This window comes from Syngnathus scovelli, chromosome 4, assembly GCF_024217435.2.
Source record: "Syngnathus scovelli strain Florida chromosome 4, RoL_Ssco_1.2, whole genome shotgun sequence".
In the NCBI taxonomy this organism is placed as follows: domain Eukaryota; kingdom Metazoa; phylum Chordata; class Actinopteri; order Syngnathiformes; family Syngnathidae; genus Syngnathus; species Syngnathus scovelli.
Window position 1 is genome coordinate 23,595,001 of NC_090850.1, and position 22,963 is coordinate 23,617,963.

The 22,963-nt window shown below is 45.8% G+C and overlaps 1 protein-coding gene and 1 long non-coding RNA gene across 9 annotated transcripts in view; one reads left to right on the forward strand and one right to left on the reverse strand.

Moving 5' to 3' along the window:
- Positions 1–22,733, forward strand: part of LOC125967016 (uncharacterized) — a 74,156-nt gene extending 51,423 nt beyond the window's left edge. For 2 of the 8 annotated variants that reach the window (XR_007480637.2, XR_011086769.1), the window contains 3 exons: positions 11,884–12,001; positions 21,742–21,862; positions 21,935–22,733. This is a non-coding gene — a long non-coding RNA (uncharacterized lncRNA). Of the gene's footprint in view, positions 1–11,340; positions 11,844–11,883; positions 12,002–13,595; positions 16,100–21,741; positions 21,863–21,934 lie in introns of those variants that run through there. The other 6 variants (XR_011086770.1, XR_011086772.1, XR_007480638.2 and 3 more) reach the window with 4 other exon arrangements.
- Positions 20,452–22,585, reverse strand: zgc:162297 (uncharacterized protein LOC555865 homolog). The gene is made up of 6 exons (XM_049717669.2): positions 22,468–22,585; positions 22,263–22,345; positions 21,958–22,138; positions 21,720–21,870; positions 21,255–21,382; positions 20,452–21,180 (listed from the first exon to the last, which is right to left on the reverse strand). The coding sequence occupies exons 1-6, from the start codon at positions 22,538–22,540 to the stop codon at positions 20,978–20,980; spliced, it is 819 nt and encodes a 272-aa protein (XP_049573626.1). The 5' UTR covers positions 22,541–22,585; the 3' UTR covers positions 20,452–20,977.
- Positions 22,734–22,963: the final 230 nt, after the last annotated feature.

Here is a 22,963-nt window from a genome sequence, read left to right on the forward strand (position 1 = left end):
ATACATATATATGTTTGTTTTTTTTAGTCAAGGAAAATAATTTGTGATAATAACTGCAAAGCAATAGCGCCGCAACTATCATCTTGTGAGGAAAGAAAAATATTCTTCTGTGGTAAGGAAAACAAAGTTCAAGCTATATGAGAAAAAGGTTACGTCGTAAATATGAATTCATTATTTTGCAAAAATTAAAATGAATTTATATAAACATTCCTCCTCGGAAATGTTTCACTCTGACATCTTTAGTTGGAAAATGTGCACGCTTCATCTCCTCGGGATGCGTTGAGGAGGAGGAGGTGAGGATGAAGAAGCAAAGGCGGGCTCGCTCGGTGGAAGGCTGAGGAGGGAGGGAGGGAGGGAGGGAGGGAGGGAAGAGTAAACAGCCGGTAATTAAGAGCAGAATATTCGCCATCTTTGCACTTTTCAGACCACTTCTGAAGATTCCTTTTTTTTTTTTTTTTTACACCTCCTTTTCCTTCCTGCAAAACACACACACACACACATTGCACACACATACACACTCCCTAATAATTTTAGCTCGTCAGCCACTCGGAGTCACCTCGGCCAGCCGTGCGTGTGTGTGTTTGTGTGTGCGTGCGTCGCAGGGGCCCTTAACATCTTTAGCGCCAATTAGGAGAAAGGCCAAAAGTGCGAGAGCCCTAACGAACACGGCAACGATACACAACCATGAAGAATCTCTTTAGAATGAGCACGATTCGTTTGTTGGGAGTTGGAGATGAAGGCGAGCTGCTTGCTACATTTGGAATCGTACTTTTAGTCGCCGTTCCGGACTAGTGGTCTAGTCTACTTCCAGACACCAAATTGAGAAAATGTGCTCAGTTGCCCTAGTGAGGCGTAGCAAAACCGCTAAGCTAATGCTAAGCTAATCTAGGGACATTGAACTTTTTCCAGTGAGCTCACGTGCCAAACGATGGGCGAGAAGTCGAAAATTCTCTTTATTTCCTTCCCCCGTTCACCGGCATTTATCCAAGCCGTAAAGCAACATGCGGTCAGCGTGTGCGTTTTCCCATCCATCGGCGTGGCGCTTTCCTCGGCACGGTGCGCCTTCCCGACGGGGGGGCAGAGGTAGAAATATTTGCCGTCCCGGCGGTGCGCCGGCCGCGGTATTAAAGCCGTATTTCGCGTGGCGGCTGGCAGATAGATGGCGCGTCTTAAACAATATGAACTACGTGTTAAGAAATAAATTGCTTACACCACCGGAATTCTTAGAGGAACACTTCAATCCGGACCCCCAAGACCCCGCACATCATTATTTCTCGCACATTTTCCCCCGTGCGAGCAGACACGGGGTACTGATTGTAATAAAACACTCGGGCTGGGAGGGAGGGAGGCGGGTGACAGCCAGGCGCTTGTACGCCATTCGTCTTCTTCATTTACGCTCCAGGATTTCTCGGCTTCGGCGGCGGCTCTAATCGACGCGGCCTCAAAAAAAAAGTCCATTTGAGGAGTTTGCGGGTGCGTCCCTCAGTGAGAAGCGTCGCCGCCCCGTGACAGTTAAGTTACGGCCTCGCTCGGAGGCCCGGAGCGAGCTTTGATACAAGCGTGCGTGTTTTCTCGCCATCCGGGCGTAAATCCACTCAATGAGCGACAAACCTGGCGGACTTATTAAACAGCAGCTTCCATTTTTTTTCCTCACTCTTTTAAGACACGTAGCTACTACGTCGCCACCCACGCTGGCCTGAGGAGCTTTAGTGCTACCAAATAAAAGCGTCCACGTTGAGCGAGCGGGAAGCGCAGTCGGGAAGGTTCCCCTTTGGATTTCCTCCTCGTTAGAAACGAGGGCAATATGCCGCAAAGTGTCGCCTCCTTGCCAGCGCGGCTTTACGTCGGGGTTTCGCGTCCGACTTTGGCCTTCGGGCCAACGTAAAGTCCAAGCCGCAGAATTTAAGTTTGAGACGGCATTTGAGGTTCAAATCGGGCTTTGTGGCCCAAAGTAGGACTTGAAATCCCAGTCAATCGGGTTGTCAATACCCGACTGAGAAGCCGAGGATTCCCACGGGCCGCAAACGCAGCGAGACACGAGTGTCAGGCAGGGGCTGTTTGGGAGCGTAAGTTCTTGTTTTGTTTTGAATCTTCCCAGGAGAGGTGACAGACAGACAGACAGACAGACAGACAGACAGACAGACAGACAGACAGACAGACAGACAGACAGACAGACAGACAGACAGACAGACAGACAGACAGAGACAGACAGACAGACAGACAGACAGACAGACAGACAGACAGACAGAAAGCAGCGAAATGAATCAAAGCAGCGCCTTGTGGTGGCTTCCCGCCTCCAAAACGCCGCCGTCCTTCTCTTCTTCTTCTTCTTGTCTTTTTTTGAGACGCTTTGTGTGTCGCATCTCATCACGGTTGTTGTACGCGCTTGAGCTCTTTATCTGACGCCCATGAAAGGACCATGAAGAGGAACAACAAGGTGCTACCTTGTCTTTATTTTTTCTCCTCGGCTGCCAAAATTAAACAAGCTTTAGCCGCATTCACGCAGACACAAAAAGGACACCAAGCTCGGCTGCCGCTTGACGTGGACGCCCACTCGGCGCCGCTGACTGATGTGGAACGCCATCCAGCGTGTCCCCGACGCTTTTCCGCCCTGCCACTTAGCCCAAATCCCTCGACGGGCGGCGTTATGCCGGCTGTCAGCAGCGAACAACGGCGTTCCTCCTCGCCTGCTCTTTCCCATCGCCACTGACGGCGGGCGTTGTGTAACGCCGGCTGTCTACGAAAGTCGTTTGGAGAATGAAAACCGACGCTAGCTGACAAAGTGGCTAAATTCTCAGCGACTTCATCTGGAAGAATGAAAAGAGCGTCGACGTCGCTGTGACCTTTTTGCCCGCTCGGATTCTTCCTGGCCGTCTTAGCGGTTGAACGCAGCGTCGGTCGGCCCTGACAGCATAAACGTCCGAACCCTTTCGGACAGGTGAGACCTTCTTCCGCGTCTGGCGGAAAAAGACTCCACGATAATGAATCATCTCTTCATTGGGAAAAACTGGCTAATCGTAGCAGCAATCGTAGATTTGCACCGTTTTACCTGGAATCGATAGCGATTTGCCTGGGAAAGAAGTGCCATGTTGGCTCTTTATTTTTTTTTCTGAAGCTGCCAGGACCCCATGGAGTATTAGTGATATAAATCTCCTGTCTGCTCGCTCCATCATATGATCTTGGAGAGGCTGCGTTTAGATGTTGACGCTTGCTGACAGCTGACTGATGGGCAGGGAGGCCGCGTCCATGGCGAAGCCGCGGATAACAAGCTCCGAGAATGACGGCGCGCGGGGCGCCGCAGGTAGCGAGCAGCCCGTTAACAGCAGGCGGGTTTTGTTGGGGTTTTTTTGGGCTCAGCCTCGACGGCTCCGTCTTTTAGGGGCTCCGATTGAAACGTCACTTGCTGGGATCTGCTTAGGTGACGTCTAAAGCCAAAATGAAACATTTCAAAGAGCAGTTCAATCCAATTGAAGACCTGCCGTTCAAACAAAAAATAATGATAAACAGAAAATGGTTTCGACCACATGTCATCTGAAGCGGAGATGGCTGCCATTTTATTTGTCAGAACAAACTTGATTTGATTTTGCGAAATGGCTCTGGAAGTAAAGCGAGGACAAGTAAAAAATATTTTCCGGCTTTTCGCAAAGCTTCACGTGAACGCCGGCGATCCGTAGTGTTCAATGGTGACAAAACATGAAGTCATCACAGTGTTTAGCATTGTGCGCATACGGAGGGAAGCAAAGCGTTCAAATGCGTCCAGACAAGGCATCGTGCGGCGCCTTTAGCTTGGAAGAAATCAATTTGGAGAAAACATTGACCCCGGCGGAAGATTAGAGACGTAAACGGGGCGAAGAAGGATATGCATAATCCTCTTTTTCATTCCCGTCTTTTTTTTCCCCTCCTTCCGCCCGCTTGTGTCTTTTGAATGCTAATTCCTTTCTGCGGCGGCACACCGGAGCGCACAATAGATAATCTGTATGCTAATAGCGCCGCTCCCGCTCAACTTAACACAGAAATGTGTCACAAAGTCGCTCGCGAGACGCAACGGAGCGGCGGCGAGCCGAGCGTGGCGTCAACTTCCGGAGACTAATGGTCCAAATTATACGTGCTAATAATTCATGCGGAGTGGATGGCCTCTGCGAGCCCGAGGGACCCGCTTCGGCAGACGGAGCTGATATTTGAATGCAAAAAAAGTATAGGTGGGATTGAAGCACCAGAAAATGAGAGATGGTTTTTTTTTAAAGGGTTAAAACCAGGCAATGTTTAAACAAATAGCTTTGACTGACTTTTGATGCCTTGAAAGTCAAATGTTCTTTGGGATGGTCTAAATTGTGCTGCCGTCTTGTACGAGGGCCAGATCAACCCGTTGTTTGACCCCGAGCGCCAAACTATTCCAACAGCAAAGTGTGAGGAGGATATTGTTGTTTTCACTCAACTTTATTTCTGCGTAAAATGTATGATATGTGGAAAAGCCCATAAAGAACAAGTTGGCAAGAAAAAGAAAAAAAGAGAGAGAATGAAATAGATCCCAATTAAACATGCGCTTTGATCATAGCGACCAATCAGAGGAGAGGCAAAGTAAAGACGTTGTTTTGATTGTAGTCTACATTTAGAAGTGCTGCGTGTGTGCCTTGCGCTTCCTCTGCAGCCTCTCGGCTTCACTAACTTCATCACATTCAAACGCCAAATGACTTGAAGGAGGAAGAGGGGGTAAGGAAAGTGCGTGCGGGAGGGGGTTGGCGGGGGGAGCGAGCGAGCGAGCGAGCGGGTCGCAGCCACCATCTACAAAGCCCATTTTGTTAATTAGCCGCTGCCACATCAGCGTTTTTTTTTTTTTTTTTTTTTCCCCCCCTACCCCCCTCATAAAACCTTTTGGATACGCCTCATCGCAGGAAGATGTGCCGCTAAAGGCAAGCACCTTCCCAGTGGGAATTCTGCCCCCGTGTACGGCCGGAGCAATTGAAAGAGTAGGTCGCGTGCTGCCTCACTTCGAAATGTTGATTGAAGCTGAGATCAAATCATTTGATATCAAAATGATAAAACATAAAATAAAAACAATTTAAATATATAGATTAAATAGAAAGCCTAACCTTGAGTGCAGTGTGGTGCATGCATGGAGTGCACACGTACTTTAAGATCAGTCCATCTTTAAAACGACATCAAATTACATCTCTCTATGGTTATCATCACCCCCGGAAGTCAATGCTAATCGTCTATTCACCTGTCAAAAGTATTTGACATTGACTGTTAGCATTACCACTGGAAATAATTCCTCACATCACAACAAACAAACAAAGCGAGAGCGAGGTGCGCAGAGGTGCATTGTGGGAAACAGGTGGCTGGCGCCAAGCGCAGGCGCTAAACAACGTGACGGCGTGAGAGTTAATTAGCCGAAGAGCGCTAATTGCCAGCAATCATTTGTGTGATTACAGGCACGCTTAAACAGTCACACGTACACACATTTTGTGAGTGTCAATGTAAACGCAAGAGAGCGCTCGCTAGTTGTGATTAACTTCAAATCCGCAAATGACAAACCATCCGTTATCAGACGCGTCTCCGTCTTAGAAAACAGTCCATGAAACCAAGAGACTCTTATGAACGTAAGTTCTTCATAATATTATCAAAAGTAGACTTGAGGCGGTACAATCATCAAAATATTGTTGAAGGAATTCCTTTCTAACAGTGACTTCATTTCATCTCTTTGAGTATCAAAGTATGACTAATCAACAATTCTCTTGGCGTTCTTGTAATGAACATTTGATATCAACTTTAAAGATCACGTGTGCTTCTTCACCATGAAGGCATTTCCCAACATATAGTATACATACGTACGTATAATTAGGATTAATAAGAAAGAATAGGCATGATGTGTTGACACGCGTGCGCGCGCGCTTGCGTGTGTGTGTCATCTATAATTCATGCAAACATGTTTTGAAATGATGAAAACATGTTTTGAGGCCTCAAGTGGATGATGGGGGAGGGAAGGCGTTTTTCGATAATCATATTTCATATTTGTCCAGTATTTTCGACTGCTGTTTGTTGGCGCACAAAACCACTCATTAAACTATTTGACTGTTGTCGTGATACAAGTGAAGTAACGGACAAATGACCGCACTTTTGGAGATTCCGACAAAGAAATATCACCGTTCTTTTGCTGTGCTGTAAATGCAAAATGGCTGCCTCATCCTGGTATTTTAGCTCACGTGTTGCGACGACAATAGTGAGGCTCTCGCAAGTGGCATTCACGCTAAAAACGGCTTGAGGGGGCAAAAATGGGACATTTGTAAAAGAAACAAAAAAGGGGAAAAAATTGACACATTTGGGAACAGAAAAGTAACATCCGAAAATGGACCTAGCGTCTTCAGGAAAGACAATTGAAACAACTGTAATGATTTAAAAAAACAACAGCAACCTTCTAACAAGTCAAATACACACCCCAGGAAAATAAGTTGCAAGCTTGGTCAGAGAGCCAACCAAGCGGAAGTCCGCCGTTGATGGAGAGCGCCAGCGTAGCGGTCATTAGGGTGTTTTATGTAGCCCCAAGCTAGCGTGTCAGCTTCCCCATGCTAATGGGCCCTGGCCCCGGAAAAATGAGTGCGGCGCGGCGCGGCGCGGTGCGGCGCTCGCTCTCTCGGGGCTGGCAGAGATCACCTTGCTCGCGCTCCGGCTCCTTATTCTCATTAAACGCAAACACTCCTGTTGGCTTTTTTTTTTTCCCTTTTCTTCTCAGGGCCAAGCTGTCACACGTGCGTCGACAAAACCACATCAGACTTTTAGCTCCAGGAGACCTTTTAAAGCATTCAAATCGACAAGCCTTTCGATGACACGCGTCGCCATTTTTCGTTTTTTGCTGGCAGAATCAAAGAATGAAGAATAGGAAAGGTCATCACTTAGCAGATAGAAAGTCTTGCGAGAATTAACTCGGGGTGACGGGGTTGTTGGTTTGGATTTTTTTTTTTTTTTTTTGTCAAGATGCATTTTAAAAAAAAAGGCATTTTTAGATTAACAAAAAAATGTGTTTTGAGGAAATAAAACCGCAATCTTTTATGAGAATAGTCTCATTTTTAATTCAAAAATAAATTAAAATTAGGTGTTGGACCACTTGAGTGCTGTTCTAAAAATAGCTCACCGGTGGCAGGCATCTATTTTTTGGTGTATGCTTAAAAAAAACTTTTTTCATAAACAAAACCTTTTAAAGTCCTAATCTGAAGAGATGAATTTTTGGGCAACCAAAAAAAAGAATTCTAAAGAAAATTTGATCATATTTGAAGTCCTTCCTTGGGATTATTCTCAATATAACAACACTAGTTGCCATGGTTTCAAAAGATTACTTGTACACACAAAAACTAAACAAACAAGGAGCATTTTGTATAAACATCAGAAAAAGCCACATGCTGGTCCACATTTACACCGGACGATCTTGCGTTTGCGTGTGCTCATTAATCTCACTTAAAGGCGACGTGTTCGCTGCAACGGGTTTTTATTACTGCAAGCCAACAAAACAAGCAAGCAAACATCTGACACGTTATGAAGCTCCACCAGCAGCGGCGGTCCTCATAACGTCTCCCTCGGCAAACGCAATCAGCTTCACATAAACTAAAGGAGCAACTTCAAGTTTTTGGGCCGTAAAGGCAGCTTCCAAATAACGTAACCCGATAAACCAACCAACCCAAAAAAAAGGAAGGCCAACACATTACACGCGAGTCGCGCTCAATTTCCGTGTCATATTTCCCCCCCCCCCCCTTTTTGCAATAAAAGCTTCCGTCGTCCTCCGCGCGTCTTCATGAAAGTGTCACTCCATATTATTTGTCTGCTATCTCAATTAGCGCGGGCTTTCATAAAGGAAGCGTCCGCGACAACAATCCGCCTGAATGATGAACTACCGCCGACTATTTACACCACTTCCTGTTAGCTGCCAAACATTCCATTATTTCCCGCCACTTTTGATAACTGCTGTTATTTTTTAATGCAGGCTGTATTTCTCCTGCTCGTTAACGCTGACTCAGGATCGGTGTCAGTCTCGACTTGGATGTCAGTGGAGCTTTTGATACGCCGCTCCGGAATGAGCTACTGTGACGGCCATTTTTCTCCGCTAACTTTAGTTAGTATCAGATTTAAAAAAAAAAAAAAAGGTGCGAGAATCAAACTTTCCCATCGTCTGTGCTACTCTGAGTTGCAAATCGGGCAGAATGATGGCGTGGCCGCTCACCAAGTAATGACCACCGAAAGGAGGGAAGGAGGGATGGTCGAGGTGGGAGACAAAAAGGAGGAGGAAGAGGAGGAGAGTTCAATCTCAGACACTTTTCTGCTCAGCATCTGCTTCTCCTCCGAGAGCAATTAGACTACTGCGAGTGTGTGTGTGTGTGTGAGAGAGAGAGAGAGAGAGGGAGAGAGCAGGTCTACCCTGTCCAATAATCGCTGCAGAAAGTCAAAAGATCTTGAGCAGAAACATGCACAATCAACATGGCCAATAACAGTTGTGATGCTAGCAGGATGCTATGCTAGTACATAAATGATGATTCAAATTCAATGACCTTTCATAGATGTGGGTAAGCCTAATTTCTACTCAAATACTTTTTCAGAATATTTCACATGCTATTTAAAATGTATTGTACCTGGCCTTTTTAGTACCTGGCAGTATTTCTATTATCTGTTAACATGACAATTTCTAGGACTCTGTACCTGTTTTTATTTACATATACGACCTGGTACTATATTATCTTTAGCTACCTAATGGCAGTACATGTTAGTTATGTTTCTTATCACAGCTACCCGTTGTTAATTCTACTAGCAGGTAGCAAGCACTGCACGCAGAACGCATGTATTATGTTACATAGTCTCGAGTGGTGTTAGTGTTTGTTGTGTGTGAGGTCCCTCCCGTTCATACTACAAATAGTGCCATGCACTGAGATTGATAGAGCGCCACAATTTTATTGGAGTGTCTGTCACATGGCCTGCAGCCTCAATGTCTCTAATGGAACCTTCATTTCCTTCATTTCCTCTGGACGCTGCCCCCGCAGGCTGCGTGTAACCCTCGCGCTGACCCGCCGGACGGACAACACGGCACATTTGTCTCATGTGCGCAAACACACACACACACACACACGCATAAGAGCAGATATGTCTCCTGATACCTCTAAATGTCCCCGAAAGTGACCACAAAGCACAAAATGGCTTAGAGAATAACACTGCTTGGATTAGCTGTTAGCATTAACATCAGCTAGCTATTTCTCTTTAATGACACCTCTACTTCAACTACTTCTACTACAATTTAGTAGTATTTTATCACTGTCCTGCAAAAAAACACATTTCACGTTAATAGGATGTCCGAAACGCCCCGTTCACACATGATCTTCGTGTGTTTACGTAAAATGTTAGCGTTAGTTGGCACATCATTGCACTTTTCCTCTTTTCAGTCAACCAAACAGCAAAACTCTCTTCGAGAAAAGAAGTAACTGTCTGTTTAGTACACAGTATTTTTCTTTCTTTACGTTTGCCGCGTCTATAAAGTCCACAGGGGGCGCTAACGGCGATAGCATCAAAGTGCTAGCTATCCGTTGACTGTCAACATGAGCGTACTTTTTAAGCACAAGCGCGATTGTGACACAGCCGCTCCGTCAAAGCGTGCGCTATCTTGTCGCATCGTCAGCGTGGGCGCATTGCTCATATGCCACCTGGAGACAGATTACCTAAGCGTAGCTATCTAGCTGATAGCGACCGGCAACGTTTTGATATTTATGAAGAGCTCAGCGGGGAATTGCGTGCGCTCGGGACCCCCACCCCCATCTTTAATCTGAGCGTTGAGCGCAATTCATCTGCGGGAGGAATGTCGAGCATGCTAATGCTAACAAACACGTCGTAGAGCTATCGCAATGGAAAGCGCTCCAATTCCCTCAATGCGCCATTTAGTTTGGACGGCTACTACGAGCGTTTTAGGTTTAAGACAGGCTTTGGGGCTTCAAGATATACGTACTTTCAAGCTAGCTAGCATTGGGGTTATAAAGTGATGTCTCAAAGCAGCCAGCTTTTCAAAACAGGTTTCAGCTGAGTTCAAGCCAGAGTTTGGGGTTTCAAATGAAAGGTTCCAATTCAAGCCCGGGTTAACGTTTGAAGAGCTTTGAAATGTCCAAGGTGGCCAGCTTTGAGATGAATGTAACACAGGTGACACATGTGACAGTGTAGGACAAGGCAAGAGCATGAGAGTATGGCCACACTATGTTCTACAGACACAGTACGTGATATCTCATCGCGGAGCTCATCCATCACGCTCATGCGTCAGGCCTCCGAACAAAACAAGTTTATTTCGGTCTTAAGTCCCAAAGCTGAGGACGCGCTCGTCTGTCTTCAGCTTACACTCGCCATCGCTCACAGCGGACACGCGTCTCCTAACACATCACGCGGTAGGAGGTGGCTTTGTCCTCACGGCAAGAAGAAGATTGAAAGAGGAAGTCAAAGTCAAGTCACTAAGTTAGATTCAGTGAATGAACATTTAAAAGTTGCGCAGAATAAACCCAGTAGCTGTGTTTTAAAATTGTTTGCGGCAAGACCCGTTTGGCATAGCAAGAGTTTGTTGTTGTGAGTGCAGAGGATGGCAGAGGATGGCGGGAGGAGGCCTTGCAGGGCTTAAGGCTGCTGTCAGGGAGCCAGCGGCGGCCATTTATCAGGTGATCTGCGCTAGCACGGACGGGCCGCTACCAGCTACCTCGTATTGATCCCTCTTCTCCGTCTGCTGCCCTCCACTGGCACGCCGCTTTCGTGGAAGAAACAATGCATAGCAAGCAGAAACACACTCAGAGCCCCCACCCCACCCCACCCCTGCCCCCACCAACATGGCCGCCTTCTCCGCCACTTGACAGGAAGTAAGGCCACGTTTACAAAGAGGAAGAAACAATCTGTCCGATTAGCCGTTTGATCAAAGTAAAGCGTTGAGTAAGGTTTGAAAAGGTTCAAGTTGAGCCTTTGGCGCTTTCAAATGAGGTGAAACAGAATGACACACACACACACACACACACACACGCTCACGCACGCACACACACACGCCTCGTCATCAGTCAGTCATCCCAGCGGGCTGCTTAGCGCGCGAGCTGGCGCGCAGATGGCGACGCTACGGCCAATCACGTGGCTTTATGAGGGAGAAAAGCTTTTTTGGACAAGCCAGCCATAACTCTCGTTACGTTTCCCATCTCGACAATTGCAAAAGCAAGTTCCTTCAGCTTCAGCTTTGGCTTTGGTTGTCTGTCACCTTGATCAAATCTCCACTCCAAGCCCGTAGCTAGTTTCGAGAGCTTTGGAGGCGACAGCGGCCGGGAGATAAGAGGCTAATTCTTCCTCTTTTTTCAGTCGTGGATCTGGGCTGGGCCCTGATCTTCAACATATCTCCCGAGACGCTTAGGAGCGCTGTGTCATGTTGGGGAAGAGCAGCTCATCCAGACTGAGGCTAAAGCCAGATAAGTTGTTGAAGGAGAGGAAAGGAGAGGAGAGGAGAGGAAAGGAGAGGATCAGCACTCCGCCAGCGTTCCTCGTGTCTGCTTTCATGCACGTCACCTTGTTGAAATGTCCCACTTGGACTGTTATGTTTGCAAACATTCTCACAAAAAAAAAAAAAAAATGGACTGCTTGACTTTTTTTTTCCCCCGTTCTCCAGTGGTGAGCACGTATTTTGATTCATAATGTACATTTTCATATATTTTATGTTGGGCAACTTCAATCACGGCACATTCCACTTTGCCTTGGTCCTCTCTCTCACCGGCGGCGCCTCATTACATCCACTTCCTCGCCACCATTTGCATATAGACAGTCTGCATGCATACCTGTTGCCTCCATTGTAAGCGCACACAGTACAAAAAGGATGGCTGGTCATTTTCTTGCGTTTGTGACCTCCAGAAAAGTCCAAATGTGTGGAGATGATGCAGCGGCCAAACAAGAAATGTCCAAATATGCTCGCACAGGAAGTGGACAAGGTGAATGGGAATTGGCCACAAGACCTTCAGGGCTGACACAGGTGTGTGTGTGTGTGCGTGCGGGCGTGTGTGTCCTTTAAAATGTAATGACGTGAAAATGTGCAACACCAAGCACATTCTAAAACGACGCACTGTCCCTTTAAGTAAACGCTCGACCTGGGTCAGCTTCTTAAAAAACATCACGCCGCACACACACACACTCAGTCACAGGTGTAGAGCGGGTTCACTGTTGAATTGAAGATATGATATGCCTGTGATAAAGGACAATTGCAGCATAGGCTGGAATGTTTGGAAAATAACCTTCAAGTGAGTGCAAATTACACTCAAGATAGTGTCCAGGTTCGAGGTTCGAGTCAAGGACAAGAAACTACTGCAAACATGTACACAAACACACGCATGCACAGTGAGTGTTTCCCCTATTTTTCCCAAATACTATATTTCTGGGGTTAGCTTTTTCTCGGATACAAAAAGATCCTAAGATTGTGTCTGTAATCAAATGGCTTGTGCGTGTATCGCTGGACTCAGTGTGTGTGTGTGTGTGTGCGCGTCCACCTGACAATCCAGTGTCTGATTCTGGAGGCACTTTAGCATGATTAATATTAATGCCACTCCCTTTTATTCAGGACGTCTGCCTGCCACTCCGCCGACGAGCGGCAGCACTTTGCCGCTTGAAATGGCGTGTGCTTGATGCAAAGTGTGTGCGTTTGCGTGCGTGTCTCTTTAGCATAAACGTCAGAATCCTTCTCGTCCATCGGCAGTTGCAAACAGGACCTCACCTGGCGGAATCCAACGCCATGGAAATGTGATCGTAATCAATGCCTTCTTTAAACAAAAAAAAGGAAACTTCTCCAGGTTTAGCAGTTTGCAGCTAGGCTGGAGGTTTTCAAGGTAGGCATGGTTTGGATTTTCCAGGTATACAGTTCAGGAAGCACTTACCTCCGTGTTTCTTCACTTTTGTAACTAAATCCTGCAGTTTGGTGAATTGAGATGTTTCACGCGTAACCACGCCTTACAACGACGTTGCACTTTTTGTGTAGCCATCTCACACCCACACACACATGCACACACAGGAAGCATAGTGCCTTCAAGTCATTGCTTTGTCAGCAAAGATCTGAAAGTTGTAAGAGGGAAACCTTGCGGAGTTCTCTGCACTTTTATGAAGCTCAATTAAAGCCCCCCCCCCCCCCCCCCCCCCCCCCCCCAATACTTTGAAAAAAACCAAAATTGTCCGTTATCAACTCTGCTCGTTCGCCGACTTCGGTCCAGACAAAAGGCAGATGCATGGCGACTTTGTGGCGAAGGCCAAAATGTGACATGTTGACTGGCGAGGGGTGCTCAAGGGGGGCTTCATCATCTGATATCTTTTTAATTAACGCTATCCCACTCAGACACTTGAAGGAGGCAAATACAAAGATAGCGACACGGCCAGATACTTAGCTTTTGACAGCTCTAATTAATGAAAAAAAGGGAGCGACGGAGGGAGGGAGGGAGGGAGGAGGGGGGAAGATGAGTCGCTGCTGGTGAAGGATTCATTAAGAGCGGTCGCCGCGTCGCTACATCAAACATTCCTCTTTGGACTTCTCTTTACGCTTTTTTTTTCTTTTTTTGCTCAACCCTTGCTGCTTTTGTGTGCAGGGAAAAGCAGACAATGCAGAAGGAAAGAGAGGGAAGAGGAGGATAAAAGAGGAATTAAAGCACTGTATCTATGTGTGTGTGTGAGTGTGTGTGTGTGTGAGTGTGTGTGTGTGTGTGTTTGTGTGCACGCGGAAGCTGCCACTTCACAACAGGGGAGATGAATGACTTTTTACCTCTGGACACTGGGCCTTAATGAAACCCCCAGAGGCCAAACAATGGCATCACACACACACACACGCGCACACACACACACACACACACACACACACACACACACACACACACACACACACACACACACACGCTGACAAAAGCAGGCGAGATACAGTATGTCGGTCCTGCTGCATTCACCGACACTCAGTAAAAGGCAAAACACTGGATGATGAATCAAGACGCAAGCACAAGGTTTAGGATTTCTGCTTCTTTGGGCTGTTTCATTTTATTTTATTTTTTCCAGATTTATCTCTGGGGTTTTCCAGGCTTGAGCTTTTCCTTAGCTTCTTGTCTTTTTTTTTTTTTCCTTGTGAAAGGCACAAGCGCCAACTTCCCCAAAGAGTAGACTTTGCACCCCCAAATAAATTCCTGATTTTTGTCATGTGTGTGTGTGCGTGATGGATGTGTGTGGTACCAGAAGCCTAATCCCCTCAATGAATGCAGCAAGGCATGTTGGGTCACGGCCGGTCCACTTGTGCCTGGTCGCTCTCCATCATTCCCAATTAAAGGCGTCGCCCGCTCGCCCGCCCGCTCTTATCTGGGCCGCCGCCTCCGCCTTGCGCTTCTTATCTGCTCAGGTAAAATGGTCGCAGGACCGCGCACGCCGCATGCTGATGAATCTCTTCGTCCCGAATTTTTTTGTTATTTTTGACGCACTACTACTTCTGCACTTCCCATTTGGTCCACATTTCTCCACCGATTTTAAACCCTGCAGAAATATTTAGGAGATCTCCAGAAACAAATTAATTTCACAATATGACACATTTTCTTTCTATTTCCTAGTTTCCATGACAAAAAAAACCCCAAAACAAGTTAATGCATGTTTTATCATTGGGATGATGATATTATTTGTATCAGTAGTACATAAATCTTCTTTCAACAGAATTTAATAGGGCACGTGTATGTATGAACAAATGTAGTAGTCGTCACTTTCCTGTCATCACGCGGTCAGGGAAAGAAGGGATTTCCGTGTCATTCGCGGCTAACAGCGCTCTCTATAGGCCACATGTAGCAGCGCAGCATGCCAGTAGGAGCGCTCCATTCAACAGTGCACGATGTGGGGAGAGGAAGACAGTCAAGAAGGAAGGAACGCAATCCAATGTAAGACGTGAGCATCTGTTCCTTTTGCACATGCTGCGGGGAGCACAAAGTAGGAGTGAGCCGCTATCAATAAGAAAACAAGAGCAGTGACCAGGATTGGGGAAAGATCACAAATTGACACTTATTAAGAACGTCAATTGACAAACATCGAAACACTTCCAGTACGTTATTTCATTCGACAGGCATTTTGTTGCCTTATAAAACCAATTGAAATTTCAGTTGGAATGAATGGGTGCTCCCCCTTTTTTTCACATTTTACTTGTAATAATAATTTCAATGTATTTGCATGAATGTGTGCCGCATGTTTCCATTTGATGTTTCATTTTTGCCCCCTCATTTGGAAACATTTTCAAGAAAATGAGTTCAAATATATGCAAATATTCTTTTTTTCATATAACTCTTCTTCCCATGCAGTTTTCTTTTAAAACATTTGTCCATGATTTGTTCCTTTTCCTAAATAACAGCAGTTTAAATGTCTTGGCATGGCATGAAAGTCATCTTTGCAAGTCCCCCACTTTCCACTCTTTGCCACAAAGTAAAAACAAAGCATGAGTAAAAAAGTAGCTCTGTTCACGCAAATTAGATCTGAAAAAGAAGTCGACTACTTCAAACAACTCTAACTTTCTTCTGCTTTTTTTGTCACAAGTGTTGAAGTCTTAATTTCGAGTGTCCACTTAATTTCCACGCCGGGACAAAGTAACACATTGGAATCCGCTTTAATGTCACAGATGACTCTTTGGGTGTTTTCAAAGATGGTGTCATAACTCGACGTATTAATATGCCCGTGGAGCTTCTTCTTCTTCTATACGAAATCACGCTCCAGTTCTTATTACTGACTGACTTGGAGGAGTTGTTAGTGGACGTCTGCTTGAGGCCAATTAAAGGAGAACTCGGGCTGCCCTTTTGTACGTGTCCCACTGACAAATTAAACTTTACTGTAACAGCAAAGAAGATGAAATGAAATCATTTTAATTTTAATTAGCACACCCAACGCCATTTATCACATACCTAGAGCTACAAAAATAGGATTGGATTTCATACTGGCTTCAGAGCTTTCCATCATATATTGTCTGCTTGTTGTCTTAACAAAACCTGATTGACCTCTGGTTTTAATCCTTATTATATCGATTAATATCTTCTGCAGTATGAATATGTGCGTACAGTGTATGTACAGAATTGATGAAACATAGAATTGATGGCCATTGCAACTATTGGGGGAAAAAAATAAATAATTGAATGCGTGGATACTGAAGCACAAATCTTCGGGTGTTCATCGTATACCACATGCCAGTAAAGCTAAATGCTCAAATGCTAATTCAGCATTACCTGGACCTGGTTTGTTTTGGTTGGTATTTGGGTAGTTATGGTATGTCATTTATTTCAAAATGAAAAAAAGGGTCAAATTGGCTTTTCTAATGGGCATCCCCCACAGCCGGCGTATCGCTGACGTGTTTGCGTAGGAAGAAGACGACAGGTCACGGCGGAATGGCCTTGGTGATTTGCCATGTTTCCCGCCCGCCCGCCCTGCAACGCTGGCTCTCGTCTTATTGGAGCATTCATTTTGCTGTTGTCTCATAAAAAGTCTGGACGCCCCGTTGACCTAACGACCCCGCCCACCTGCGCACCTCCAAATATCAAATGCATATTTCACCACGCGCGCGCGCACACACACACACCTGCGCACACGCTCACACATAGGCTGTTCTTATTGGGTGCACTAAATCATAAGCTCGACTGCTAAAGGTACTTTGGTTGTGTTTTTTTCTAGCACCTAGGAGCTAATGGACTGTTTATGACTATGTTTAGCCCACATATGGATGTCATAAACAAGGCTAATAACGCTCGAGCTAACGTGTCATAAATCATCTCCGACGTAAACGCGTCTGACCGTCTTGACCGCGAGCGGCGGGATAAACTTCAAAATTCTGACATTTACAAGGAGCATTATGACAAAATAATGTTCGACATTAAAATATGCTGCCGTTTGATGACAAGCGACAAGCATGTGGCAGCTCGCCATTTGGCGGCTTGCATGAGAAGCTAACATGCAAAAAGGAAGGAAGGATTTTACAATTGGAGTTTGCGGTTGTTCTAACGCCATTGCCGTTTGACAAGCGTCTTCTGCGTGCGTTGGCTGTGAGACACTTGTTTGATCAATAATAATGTGTATGGTGAAAAGAAATTGGTGAAATGTTTAAAAAGTCAAAATGATCCAAAATGAATGGAAAACATTGGCCAAAAAATGAAAATGGTAATCAACATGAGAGAGCTCACTTCCTGTTACTGACTTTCACTTCCTGTCAAGTCCTTCCACCGGGCGGGGACCAATCACCGATCATAATAGGAACGATGACGATGACGACACAAACAGGGCCTTAAATGCACCTGCTGGTCAGTCACTGCGGCTCTTAGCGGTGGGTGGCTGATTTGTAAGGCGATTTGCTCCTTTATTTCCCCTGGCTGTACACAGCCGCTCGGTCACCTCGCTTTCACACACACGCTCCTACTCCCGGAGGACAATCTGTTGTGAATCGCATTACAGCCGTTTCCCATTCTGTAGGTGCACCCCAGCAGAAATCAAATATTTATCACGTTGTATTAACCGTTGGCCTCCACCAACAAAGTCTCACAGCGGCCGTCCTCACGTCGCCGCCACCCCGACACGCTGAATTCATGATCCCATTAGGCCATTGTGAGCATCGGTACACGCAGGCGCGCACACACGCATTGCTGCTGCTTGCTTTTCCAACGTAAAAAGTGTGCGATCAAGATCGGACATGACATTTCGCCACGTTCGCCGCCAACTTCAAGTCCGGTATTTTTGTCCTGCTGCAGATTGTCTCTTTGGTTACTGTCCAAGCTGGCGCACGTGATGTCATCACACGTTGTGTTTGGCCACCTTCTCCTCCCTCGTACGTATGTATGCTTTGGCGCACTCTGATCACCTTGACTGTAGCGGTCGGTCCAGTCTTCTGTGGAAAATCTTCTGGAAAAGCCGCATGACCGCTCGGCGGCCTGCTGCGCCTTTGTCTCGTTGATCCTCGTCGTCGGCAACACGCTCATTTTACGCACCGCCGGCTTCTCCTTCTCCTTCTCCTTCTCCTCCCAAAACGTTCGAGTCCCTAAGCTGCCTCAGATGAAACCGTCTGCACAAGATGGACACTACCTGTTGCATTTTCATTGTGAGCCAACTCTCTTTTAACGATAAGCCTTGGCCCATTTCTGTCGCCGTGGTGAAATAATCTGAAGCCTGCCTTTCCACTTGCTACACAATACTGACCTTCCACCGAATGGTCACGTCAAGCAACTCTACCATCATAGTCCAAAACTTCCTGCGTCCCTGCTTTCACTTTTAGGCTCTGCGCTTTTTGCCCATATGAACCCACTTTCCACCTCTCTCCTTCATCTTCAACCTCCAGTCACTGAATTTCAATCGTTGTTAGCTAACCGGCTAAAAAAATAAAAAGTTGTCATATTGCTTCTAATGCAGTTAAGTGATGCCGCAAGTGAGCTCGATTAGAGGCAAAGCCTGGATTGGCATCCAGGTAGCATCCAAGGTAACACTGAGCCAATAAGGACGGCTTCATGTAAATATTTTGACTCGTTGACTTTGTAGATAACTTTGACTTTTACGAGGTGATATTTCCTGGCACGTGAGATGAACATTGCACTTAAAAGTCCACCATTTCATGATTTGCTCCGGCTCAATAAAAGCACCACTTTACGGCCACTGTAAATCACGCAAAAGAAAAGAAGGGAGAAAAAAGAAATATGCCGGCCGCTGTTAATCTCACACATAAAGCGACCACCTATAAAAACAACAACACACACACACACACACACGCACACCAAAAAAAAGAAAGAAAAGAGGTCCTCTGCGGCGGGATACCTTAAGTAAATGTCATAAATGTGAGATTGTGTTGTTAATTTGATGCATTAGGCGTCTGACTTGTTATAAATAATTGTTTATTTCTGTAGTAAGACCTCCCGATATGTACTGGCCAAGCGTCCAATCAAATTGACGCTCATTAACGGCGCAGATAAATTAGTTTTACACTTTTGAGTCATTAAAAAGGAAGCAATTAAACGTACAAATAGCTGCTTGGACTGTTTATGCAGCGCCCTGGATTTACACGTGTCCCAATTCGTACCATCGACAAACTTGTTTGCCCATTTTTTATTTCGTTCTCTTTTGACTGGTTTGCTTTGTAGAATCATCATTTTGCTTCTCTGCTGCTTTTTGGTGCCATTTCACGTCTTGTCAATCGTTTGAAAAATCCGGTTTGTTGTTTTATTTGGTGCCATTTCCACTAGTCCTTAAATAACTAGATATTTTGTGAAATCGCCACAAACTGTTTTCATTTACCTAATGCAACCTTGGGGGGGGGATGACTGGTAAAAAAAAAAAAAAAAATCTGAAGAAGCCACACCAGGAAAGAGACAGGAAGTCAGCCATTTTGGTTGGAAGCTACCAACTGAGGTTCAAGTTGGCCATTTTGGCCAGGGGGCTCCTTCAAACACAGGCGTCCAATTGCAACCAAATCGGAGGCACGCACAACAAACTAAACAGATGGCCGATACTAAATTGACAACGTTGTCAGGCTTCACCACAAGGTGCGGGCGAAGCTCGGCAGCAACATTTGAGAAAAAGACGGCGAAGACGTGAGGTCTTCCTCTCGTCTCGTCAAGCCAAAGAAGAAAATTGCGAACGTTCCGTGTCCTTGCTGCTGTTTTGTTCTCAAGGCGGCTGCAGCCAGATTGGCCGGAAAGAGAGAAATCACCCGGGAGTGGGGGGGAAATCAGATCAACGGCAACAATAAAGCAGCCACTGGGAGGGAAATGACCCAAGTGCCTGCCGTGCGCTGGTGTGCCACTGTTTGTTTGCTGGCTCCTGTGCCGAGATGGAGGTCATACATCCAGCCTTATTGCCTGCAAAAAGGAACAATATGACAGAAAAATGGAGTTGTCGTTGCGTGGGTGTGTGTGTGTGTGTGAGTGTGAGGGCGCACGCACGCACGCACGCACGCATGCACGCACACCTCACTCCATCATTACAAAGCACAGTGAGAAATGAAGTGAGCGTCTCTTTATTCAACATTTTTGTCACATGAATAAAATGCACGTGATCGACCTTTTCTGGGTCGCTTTTCATGGTTAACATTAAAATAAAATAGTTTCACACATACACCAGTCATACCGCAGCAATAAAATTCATTAAATAAATAAAATTAATTAACAGAATAGTAGAATGTATTTAAGATCATCACACCTTTTATAAACATCTCTATCACAAAACGTAATTTACTCAATTAGTGTATTCAATTATTTACCGTGGCTAAAATTCAATATATTTCCATTCTCTTTTTTAAATTTTTTTTAAAAATCTTAATAGGACTTGAGACTTCTAATTATGATATTTACCTTTACTAATGCACACCGCTGGCTGTCTAGCAGCATCCAGTTACATGTAGCGAGGACACCACACCCACTAACATTTTTAATATATATATATATATATTTATATAAATTGTACAAACCTCTTTTTTACTTTTGGAACAGGAAATGACAATATTCATTAATACTTTGGTAAAGCAAATATAAATGCATGCACTAACAATCCAAAGTGTAAAACTTGTTTAATAGATAAACGAGAAACGCGATTTGTTCTTAAAATCGAATACTGAGCACATTAATGAAGTCAATGAATAAATACAAACTAAAAGGTAAGCGAGCGCTTCCGGGAGGAAGGCTGCTGTATTGTTTGGTGTGGAGCGCCACCGTGTGAACTTTAGGCAACACTGCAGCTTGCCTCATTATGTTGATTGCACTCCGCCACTGACAACACAGGCAAAATGGCTTGAACTTTTGATTCGAACCCCATCCTACGTTTTTCAAGGTTTCAAACTAATGTTAGGCTTTCAAAGTAGGCTTTAAAGCTAGAGTTAGGCTTTCAATGTGGGGTTTAAAGCAAGGGTTAGGCTTTCAAAGTGGGGTTTAAAGCTAAGCTTAGGCTTTCAAACAACTACTCTGCCAGGTAAATGGATGTAAAGAGTTACTTGAGCTGGAGTTCAGTGTGACCATCTTGCTCGGAGGCCTCTCATCTGTGCCATGAAGCTGCCGACGCGCCGCGCGTCCAGCTCGTTGCTCCACGAGCCCCCGTCCTTAAAATGGGAGCCCACAATCAGGCCGCTGGCGCCCAGGTAGCGAGTCACATTGTCCTGAGTCACGCCGGAACCCACCAGAACCGGGAGACTCACCGCCCGCGTGACCTCTGAGGAGAATTGCAAGCACACATGAGCGAGCGAAACTCCATTTGCGTGAAATAAGGAGGCGCTGGGAACGCACCCGCCAGTTCTTTGGGGTCCGCCTGGGCTCCCGTGGACGTTCCGGTCAGAACGAGTCCGTCCGACAGGAAGAACTCGGCGGCCCGAGCCGTCTCCACCAGGCTCACGTCCGAGGTCAGAGCGTGAGAGCTGCGCCCGCGCAAACACACAATCAGCATTCGCTAGCTATCTATTCAATGGATTGACTTAGTCAATGTGTATCATAATTACGTATTCATTTCTTCCTTGTGTTGAAACGTTTGAAAATATGTCTTTTGTCAAATTATTTTCATTTGTATATATTCATGTATATTTTTAATGAAATGATTGTTGTATTATATTGATATTTGATTGATATTTCATTTTTGATATGATAATTTCTACCTTTTTGCCCTTCATAATGCTTTGAGCAAAGTGGCTTTGAATATCCGGACGTCCTATGGGCCATCTTTAACCGCATTCACACATACTAAGGTCAGCAAATAACCTGTGTTTCTTCTTGATGTCAGTGAAGACGAGGATGTCCTCGGCGCCGACGCTCTTGCGGTACCTCAGAAGTTCTCCGGCACAAGCGTGGACCAGACCCTCATCAGCCACGTGGGAGAACACGAAGCCCTCCGCCCGGATGAAGTGAGCGCCTGACAACACGACAACAGCTGCTTACAGCTACGACTAACCTGAATTTCTCCCAAAATGTCCAAGAATTACGCCGCGAGCCAGATCACCTGATGCGAGAGCGACGGCGAGTGCCTGCTGGTTGGCAGCGGATAGAATCTGGACGCCGACGGGGATGGACGGACAGACGCTCCTCACCGCCGCGCACACCGATGTCATACACGCGCTCACCTGAGGGCCAGGGGAAAGCGAGTACGGGACGTCGTGCATGTTCTCCACTATCACGCCGTCCTACACGGGCAAACAAAGGCATGGAGTTTTTGAACACAAGTGTTCCAAGTATTGACCCTCGGGGTACTCCGCATGTGACCCGTTCTCGTGAAGGTCAACGGACAGATGATGTGCTGCTGCTTACCAAGCCTGCGTCACGGTATATGGTGGCCTCCCGACAGGCCTCTTCGACGATTTGGGACATTTTCATGCATCCAAGTGGAGAGCCTGTCAAACGCAACATTTCAATTTGAGTTCCCATTGGAAATAATGGAAACCAAACAGTTCTATTCCAGGGCTGCCAAATCAAAATAGTTCTAGCAATGTCAGATATGTAAGATTTGTGTTACCCGGTAAAGCTTTAACGTGGATCATTCCAATAATGACACATTTCAGGTGTCCAAAGAGGTCCAACCACTTCATGTTTGGGCTCTGTGCAGCAGCAGCCAGGGAGCAAAGAACATTTTTATTTTTGAAAGCCACTTGTCACGTGGGGGTCCAAAAGTTCACTGACGAGGTATTGACATTCAACCAGCAGAGACATAAAGGCTCGAAATTTGAGGAGTTTTGCTCAGCAGTGACTTCATGTACTTAAAACAAGTCGTTTATTGGGAAACTGTGTGTGCTCTGTCACTTTTGCTGAAAGTCGAAAAAAAGGTTCCCATTTTAAAAGCAGGTGGCGTGAGGGGAAATTGTTGCTAACTTATTGCAAAAAAAAAAAAGGCAAAGTCCAGCAACAAAAGTGCTAAATTGGCACGTCTGCCAGGAAAAACGGGGGATACACTCTGTGACTGGCAACCTGCAGCCGAAATGGGCGCCATGGTGGAAAAAGACGCGCGCAGCCGT